General features: G+C 44.0%; 1 protein-coding gene across 1 annotated transcript; it reads right to left on the bottom strand.

The window, feature by feature from the left end:
* Nucleotides 1-6,844: 6,844 nt before the first annotated feature.
* Nucleotides 6,845-8,810, bottom strand: LOC126162602 (cuticle protein 18.6-like). The gene is made up of 2 exons (XM_049919211.1): nucleotides 8,783-8,810; nucleotides 6,845-7,530 (listed from the first exon to the last, which is right to left on the bottom strand). The coding sequence occupies exons 1-2, from the start codon at nucleotides 8,792-8,794 to the stop codon at nucleotides 6,934-6,936; spliced, it is 609 nt and encodes a 202-aa protein (XP_049775168.1). The 5' UTR covers nucleotides 8,795-8,810; the 3' UTR covers nucleotides 6,845-6,933.
* Nucleotides 8,811-9,301: the final 491 nt, after the last annotated feature.

Here is a 9,301-nt window from a genome sequence, read left to right as displayed (position 1 = left end):
CTGATGTTCCATTCGAAAATTAATTGGTTTCTCCTAAGCTGGTTCAAGCCAAGGCAGCGACGGGGTTGCAACCACTTGGTTCTGTCTTCCTGCAACATAATAGAACAAGAGTGTGTCTTCGCACAACCAAATACTGGACACCTTAACTACATATAGTCCATTATGAATGTTGCTGTTACATCCTACAAGGGCACTCAGACCACAACGCCGCTCTGCTACCGGTAATATGCGTCAGTTTAAGTGTGGGGGGTCACATTGTCCTGCTGGAATTGCCCAAGTCCTTCGGTATGCACAATGGACATGAATGGATGCAGGTGACCAGACAGGATGCATACGTACGTGTCACCTGTCAGAGTCGTATGTAGACGTATCAGGAGTCCCATATCACTCCGACTGCACATCTCCAACAACGTTACAGAACCTCCATGTGCTTGAACAGTCCCCTGCAGACAAGCAGGATCCATGGATTCATAAGCTTGTCTCCATACCTATGCGCATCCATCCACTCGATACAATTTGAACGAGACTCGTACGACTAGGCAACATGTTTCCAGTCATCAAGAGTCCAGTGTCAGTACTTAGGGGCCCAGACTAGGCGTAAAGCTTTGTGTCGTGTAGTTATCAAGGGTACACCAGTGGGCCTTCGACTCCGAAACCCCAAGTGGATGATGTTTCATTGAATGTTTCGAATGTTTCGTACTCTGACGCTTATTGATGGCCCAGCATTGAAATGTGCAGCAATTTGCGGGAGGATTACACTTCTTCCATGTTGAACGATTCTCTTCAGCCATCATTGGCCCCGATCTTGCAGGATCTTTTTTCGGCCGCAGCGATGTCGGAGATTTGAGGTTTTACCAGATTCCTGATATTGGTGGTACACTCGTGAAATGGCTGCATGGGAAAATCCCCACTTCATCACTACCTCGGAGATGCTGTGAACCGCCGCTCGTGCGCCGACTATAACACCACATTCAAACTCACTTAAATCTTGATAACCTGCCATTGTAGCAGCAGTAACCGATGTAACAGCGCCAGACACTTTGTAACCTCCCCCTTACTAATCGGCCTATCCTGCTTGTGATATAACGTATGACCGTGGATCGGGTGTATGCCTAATGGATTTTTACTGATTGGATAAGGCTTTCCCGAAGAAAGAATACCGGTAAGTAGGAGGAAAGTGTACAACAGATCCTTCTGATGGAAAAGTCTACTAAATATAAAAATTAATTAAACCGAACAGGGTTATAATTTGGAAAAATGAAAGTTATTTTGTGCATTCACTCATGAACAGCACTGGACAGGAAAGGGGTACCAATGATCATGAATCCAAATGTTACACTAATGAACGAAAAGGAAATAATTAAAAGTCACCAGCGCACTAGGGCAATTTACATCCAAAATCCTGTACAAGATGATGGGAAAGAAAAACATGTATTACTAAACACAGACGTGGAAACTGAAGGTTGTCACGTTTTTTGACACTAATTTTAAGTGACTACGTAGTGATAAAGAAAACTGAGAAGTCACTCTTACGTCATGTTTGTCATTAATTTTTGAAAAAAAAACAATCACTTAACGATTTGAAAATATGCAATTAAACTGTATGTTACTATTGAACTTCGTTACGTGAGCAATGAGTTTTAGTGACCTCAACGTAACGTCATCAAAGAAATTTAGAACAAAAGCAAGCACTTTTTACTTTGCAGTTACTTACTTTGCAAATTGGATTTCAAATTATTGTCCGAACAACTGAGCCTTTTTTACTGACTTGAACAGAAATGAATAATAGAATATGTACCAAACCAAACAGCCATGTGCTCTAAGCTATATGTAAAATAAATTAAATTTCCGCACCCTTAATTTGTGCATTTCTTTAGATTTGGATTTTTTTCCAGTGACTGAGTCTCATCTTGAAAATTGAAATTGCTTTACTTTACTCATATACTGAAGCCTCTGTTGTACAACAGTTAATTGAAAGTAGACTGAGGCTAAAATTCTTAAAAGTGAAATTATTCATTAATAAACTGGCTGTAACTATTCAAGTCGTTTCTTATGACACTCGGTTAGCATATAAGGGAAAAAAAGGAACAAGAACCCTGCTTGGTAACAATGTCTGAGCACAATGAGGAAGCAATCGTCCTGAGTTTAACTGATTATTATTTAAATAAATGTTATCAATCAAATCACATTCATTTGCACTTTGTACCACTTTGTTACTTTAGTGCTGTGCATACGACGAAACTCGGGGCCGACGAATCTGTGTTGCTGGAACTGCTGCTGTTGTTGAAGACGGTAGCATCTTGTGGAGCACGGCTAATTACACGAACGGGCAATCGAAATTAATGCAGCCTCTTCCGCCCGTCCACTGTCCTTACTCCTGCTACTAGACATCTGGCCGGTGCGCGTACATGATGCCGCCGATATGGTACTCTCTACTGCGAGAGCGTTAAAACCACATTTCCGCACACTACAAGCGCTGGAACCCGTCTCACCCTCTCTCCGCGTGCTCCACACAACAACTTACCCAAAGATTTTACAACGCACAAGCACTGCTATTATCGTTGCTAGTCGATGCAGAGCTTATAAGTTTCACAGTAAGACACAGATAAATACAATGAAATGTCAACAGATTTCTACCTAAATTTACACATACAGTGAAGCTATGTCATTACTTATTAAAAGAAAGCATTTAAACTACAAATATTTACATACAATTCAGCAAAAAAAATTATTTATCTGTAGCAGGTGCCATACATCCTGCGTTTTAGGTTTTACAACTTGTTGTCTTATATAGGCGTTGCCGACTGCAGCGCCGTGTTCTGCCTGTTTACGTGTCTCTCTATTGGAATACGCATCACTCTACCAGCTTCAGTGTAATAGAAGGTAGCAATGCAAGAAGCAGAATTGCCGAGGATCTCCATGTTCTGGAAAAGAACCTCAGAATCGAACGTAAATGGAGATGCAGCCTGAAACCCATGTGCAGGTGCTTATACAAACGAAATGACACAATTTCGTATCTGCATGAGACCAGTAAAGTCTATGTGTCATTTCGTCTGTAGAAGCACGTGCACCTGGGTTTCAGGCTGGATCCCCCATTTACGTTCGATGCTGAGGTGCCATTCCACAGCATGAAGAGCCTCAGATATTCTTTTTGTGTGTAAAGGAGAATTTCAAGTAGACTGGGGCGGCAGTGAGAATTTTGATCGAGAAGGGAGGCGTGCCAGGGTAATCGATGAAGTTGTATGAACGAACCTCTGTGTCAAGGTGGCTTAGTGGCTAATGCACCTGTCAGGTAAGCAGGGGATCTGGGTTCGATTTCCGGCCTTGGTACAAATTTCCACTCGCCGCTTCAGTCTCTGCACATAAAATCGTATCTGCTTGAGACAGTAAAGATTCTGAAATTGTATCGTTTCATTCCAAACTAATTAACCTTGGGAGCGACAAAATATTACGCCCAAATGGCGGTAATAGGCAAATACACTTCCTTTAAACAGTAATAATCGTAGAAATTTTTGGGCATCCAGGAAACAAGAATTTAAAAAATATTAAAACAATCAGATGACTGCGCAGACAACCACCCCCAAGGTACGGCCAAACACTTCGACAGCACGACGATGCACCAACACTGTCCCACAGCTAGGAAGGCCAGACAGATAGAGAGTACATCTACAACATTCACAAGTTGTGCATTAACGAGATACCATAGCAAATTATACCGACAGAATTCCATGTGAGGACACGTTATCACCTGAGCTGCTTTAAAAGACAGAACAGAAATCAACAAGCCAGTGAGTGAATCGCAAACAAGCGTCAATAACGGCGGCCGCGTGTCACGGAACCACAACACAGCTAGCGCAGCCATTAAGACGAACACGTAAGTGCGCGAAAACCGAGAAAGGCTAACGAATCGTCCACGACCGACCGATTCTCGTTAAATGCAAACAGAGGATAGCTTTTCTTGTAGCTACACTATGTACATTGATTTAAACCATTAATTTTTCCTATTTGTGTGTCCGCATTACCCAATAGTGATGTTGGTATTGGCTGACTACAACACGTGTCCTATGCGGTGAATATTTGCTGTCATCGGTAGGCGAGATCACGTGAAGTCAGCCATGATTGGCTTACAAGAGCTCATCGCTATCTCGATTTCAATGCTTCGGAAACTAACGTGCTGTGTTTGGTGGAATTCGAATGTATACTTTTGTAACAAGAAAATATGCAGCGTACATACTGCTGCACAGCAGAGAAGCGAAGATCTTTCCAAAATGTATTTTTTTCTGGGTTTCGTTTTCCGAAGTGGCATCCGCTAGTTCTTTCAGTTCCATAAAGAACGATATTTTTATGTCACAAAGCAGCTACAAGTCATCTGAAATGAAAACGGGTCATATGTGCTAGCTTCAAATATCTCTCAAATGTAGCTGTTTAATGTGACATCGTAGGGTTTCCCGGCGTAATAAATCTTGATAGTCTCTTCGGGTTTGCTACCAGATCCTAAAATCAACTTGATTCATATTTCGGCGATCCAACTGGTAGCCATCTTCAGGAGAAAGCCGCTTCTGCTGATGAGTCCCACTGAGAACTCAGTTCGCAGCAGAGGCAGCGGGACTCATCAGCAGAAGCAGCTTTCTCCTCCAGCTTCAATTTCAAAATCATTTACTCAAAAAAATGGTTAAAATTGCTCTGAGCACTATGGGACTTAATATCTGAGGTCATCAGTCCCCTAGAACTTAGAACTACTTAAACCTAACTAACCTAAGGACATCACACACATCCATGCCCGAGACAGGATTCGAACCTGCGACCATAGCAGTCGCGCGGTTCCGGACTGAAGCGCCTAGACCCTCTCGACCACACCAGCCTAGGCAAAAGCATTTACTGCAGGGCACGTGATACATGTTATTTATTGCCTGGTAGGACAAAGCCTAGTTAACTGCAAAGTAAAAAGTCGAATATGACTGATCAGTTAAGATCAATTCAAGTAGATCCAAGTAAATTGTTTTCCTGAAATACATCTACAATATTTTGAACGAAATAATATTTCACTTCTTAAAAGCCCTGATCCACCATCTGATAATTATTGCTCTAATTTTCATCGCCATTTGTTCCAGGACACCTCTTTTGGCTGCGCTCTCTGTCACTATTGGTGCCATTCCGGTTTGAAATCAGTGATGTGCTCTCCTGTCTCCATACATGATATTCAGAATGGTGTTGAATGCCCACTCGCAATACTCTTTAAGAGGACAGCAGGACATTGATTGATGCTTTCAGCTCGTCCAACTATTGTCTCCCTTGATCTGATAATACTTCGTTTCACAACACAGATAAACTCTAATCTAATACCATAAATACTGGAAATGATTCGAACGTTTTCTGTAAGTATCAGCCAGTCATGAATCATATGAAATATACTGTGAGCTACATGTACGAAGTGTGTGAGAAAAGTAATGAGACTGACAACACTGCAAGCGATATGGCAACGCTGTGTTGTTGTTCTTACGTAAACCGGTGTGTTCATCCCTTCCAGATACTCCGTCCGAGTTTCAGCTCCGTATAGCCACCACGTGATTTTTGAGAGCGCCATCAGTGAAGTTGTGTTTTTGCTGTGTGTTAGGAAAATGGAACACCGGAATTTTGATGAAAGTTATACCATCTACTTTGTGTTAAACGTGAGGCATCTGCAAATATGACCTTTAAAAAATCGACACAGGCCTATGAGGAATATTCCTAAAGAGCACAAGTTATTCGCTGGCACAAATCATTTTAAAAGACCGAAAGCACGTTGAAGATGAACCTTGCTCAGAGAGACCTTCAACTTCAAGAACCGACAGAAGCATCGAACGTGTGCGTGCTCTTGTGACATCAGAAGACACTTAACAATAAGGATGATGAGTGACCTGTTAAACACTTTCACCGTACATCAAACTTTGACTGAAGTTTTCCACATGCAAACGCTTTCTGCTAAAATGGTGCCGAAAACCTCACAACTGAATAGAAGGACAGTTGAAGAAACGTATGCATTGATCTTCTTGAGAGGACTGCCAGTGACCACTAATGGTCCTGTAGTATGATCATAAGTGATGAATCCTGGATTTCTGCGTACGATCCTCAGACAAAGCAGCAAAGCGAGTCGCAGCACACTGAGACACGTCTTCGACCGAAAAGAGCCCGAATGAGCAAATCAAAGAGCAAAACAATTCTGATTGGCTTTTGACGGTAGGGGTATTGTGCATACGAAAAGTGTTCCTCCAGGAGAAATTGTCGACCTGGCGATTTACAAATATGTCCTTGAAATGCTCAGGAAAAGGATGAATCGAGTGAGACTGGACATTGCAGACAAGTGGGTGCTGCATCATGGCAATTCCACATTTCACATGGCCACTTCTGTCACGGAATATTTGACCTCGGAAGGCATTCCCATTGTTCCACAGCCCCCATTTTCTCATGACCTGAGTCCTTGTGAATTTTTTTTCTTTTCTCGAGATTGCACAATCTCTTAAAGGACATCGTTTTGGGACTCTGGAGAGCATTCAGAGGAATTTGACCGACATGTTAAAGGCCCTACCAGTTGAAGATTTCCAGCACTGCTACCAAGACTGGGAGCAACGACTCCACTGCCAAAGGATAGTGCCTTGAAGGAGACAATACTGATGTTTGAAAAAATAGCAGCTATGGTAGATAAAATATCAGAATATAAAGTCGCATTACTTTTCTCACACACCTCGTACTAAGCCTTTGTCCAAATATTGAAGATGGTTTTTAGAAGAAGTCTGATTCCATGGCTCATGTTTAGAATGTTTCTGTGCTAGGAATGGTGGTAATACAGACAAAATAATGGAAAAAATTGATTATAAACTTATATATTGATGTGCATTAATGGGTACAGGTATTTGTACAAAATGAGAGTGAGAGGTTGGTTGTCCATGTCAGTCCTTAACCATGGTAGGCACCACCGTAGGCCAGGGCGGGGGCGTAGGCAGCCCTAGCGAGAGGGGCGGCGTAGGCAGCCCTAGCGATGGGTGCGGCGTAAGCCCTGGCGGGGGCGGCGACGGCCACGGGGGCGTGGGCGACGGCGACAGGGGCGGCGGCGGCGGGGTGGGCACCGGCCTCCTTGTGCACGACGGCGTTGAAGCCGTTGACGGGGTCGGCAGTGTAGTCGACGGTACGGATGGAGCCGTCGGGTTCGGCCAGGCTGTAGCTGCCCTGGACGACGTCACCGCTGCGGCTCTCGTGCTGGGTCTTGGAGTCACCGGTGAGGGCGTCCTGCACGTTGTAGGCGAAGCTGTACTCGGGGTGCGGGTCGTACTCGGCAGCGACGGCGGCGGGGGCGGCAGCGACAGCTGGGGCGTAGGCCCTGGCTACGGGGGCGGCGTAGGCTCTAGCGACGGGGGCGGCGTAACGAGCGATGGGGGCGGCGTAGGCGGGAGCAGCGTAGGCGCGGGCAGCCAGAGGTGCACCGGGGGCGTAGACGGCCGGGGCGCCCAGGTAGCCGGCGCTAGCCACGGCCACCACCACGGACAGGACGATCAACTGGTTAGAAATAAAAAATTGTTTGATCATGGTTTTAGGCACTACAGCTCTGAATGTATTGTCTGTTAACGGCACGACAGAAAATTTTTTACACATTTGGCTCTGAGCACTATGGGACTCAACTGCTGTGGTCATAAGTCCCCTAGAACTTAGAACTACTTAAACGTAACTAACCTAAGGACAGCACACAACACCCAGCCATCACGAGGCAGAGAAAATGCCTGACCCCGCCGGGAATCGAACCCGGGAACCCGGGCGTGGGAAGCGAGAACGCTACCGCACGACCACGAGATGCGGGCTTTTACACATTTCTGTAACATCCTCTGTATGAGTGTCATTGAGAGTTAGCGCAGTTGGTGAACTGTCTTCTCTGACGAAAATTGTGGAAATTCATTTTATCTTACAACATTTACATCGATTATAAATCTGTAATCGACTTGTAAAGTAACAATTCATGATTATGACTAGCCATTTTTCTTCAACTTTTGCACAGATTTTGCCGTGAAGCTACCGAGCTTACTAACAGAGCAGGGAAATATGCAAAACATCTAAGTAGGTTATTCTCAATTAATGAAGCAAAATGAATGTGGGGGCATTTGAACAGCTGAAGAGTTCCAGATCGACCAGAGCAAAGACACAAAAATTGTCCCCCACAACAATGTTAAAGCTCCAATGCATACATTTTTTTCAGATTTTACTCGAAAAGCAAACATTAACAGCAATTCTTGTTTCGACAGGTAGTATATATTTATTAACCTCACGAACTCTGATAATGCACTACTTTACTGGAATATTTCACTCAGTATGTGAATGAAGGGGAAGTAGATTATGAGAATACCTCTTTATGTACAACATGATACAGATTACAATGAATATCGAATAACCAAGTTTATGTTATGGAAAATATGAGGCAAAACTGTATCCACATGGCTCACAGACTCTCCCTTTCATACTCCATCATCGAGTCCGACAAAGACCTCTCGATAAAAAGGCTGCATTAAGCAGAGATCTCAAATATACGATGTAGAGCACTTCTTTCCTGCTATTGTAATTGAGTAACTTCCCCTGCCTCTACAGTACGTGTATTTGGTACTGTCATCGAGCCACTACATTACTGCTAAGCATACCACAGTGCCATTCGTCAAGATCTCCTCAAGACAGACGCACGAGGACCGGGTGACGCATTTCCCCATCCTCACGCCGGACCTCTGGTAAACACGAGAGAGAGCTGTTGCTCTACCGGTTGTCTCACCTTGCACACCATGTTGCTGCCGCTGCTGTGTTCGATTACTGTGTGCCTGCTGGGTCGCCGGCGGCAGCTTATATAGGCCGCGGCCGGCACCGCCTGGTCCCCCCTGTGGCGCAGAAATTTTTGCCATTCACCGATCAAGAACCTGACCCCTGTCTCACTTGTCGCGCGTAAGCTTTCTACATTGCAAAACGTTAGCGGCGAATATGACTGATGGATAGAATGCAAAGTCGCTATAGTGTTAATCATAAAAGGCTTAAACAATACAGCAAATGTATTGCTTTGTATTCAAGGCATCTAGAAAACACGGTAAAAATTAAGCTTAAGCTTAGCAGTCACTTTTAATTTAAAGAAAAAGTACTTGTTGAGATTCTGCTACATGGCATTACAGCATCAGAAATTTAATGTACGGTACGAGGAAGTGAGGAACAGGACACAAAATTTCTTCTTCTTTTTCTTCGCTTTATGTACTAAGCGAATCGACTATTACAGTACTCCATCTCTTGTATGTCCCTCCTAAAT

Source organism: Schistocerca cancellata, chromosome 2, assembly GCF_023864275.1.
Source record: "Schistocerca cancellata isolate TAMUIC-IGC-003103 chromosome 2, iqSchCanc2.1, whole genome shotgun sequence".
Classification (NCBI taxonomy): domain Eukaryota; kingdom Metazoa; phylum Arthropoda; class Insecta; order Orthoptera; family Acrididae; genus Schistocerca; species Schistocerca cancellata.
This window is presented reverse-complemented; position numbering and strand designations above follow the sequence as displayed.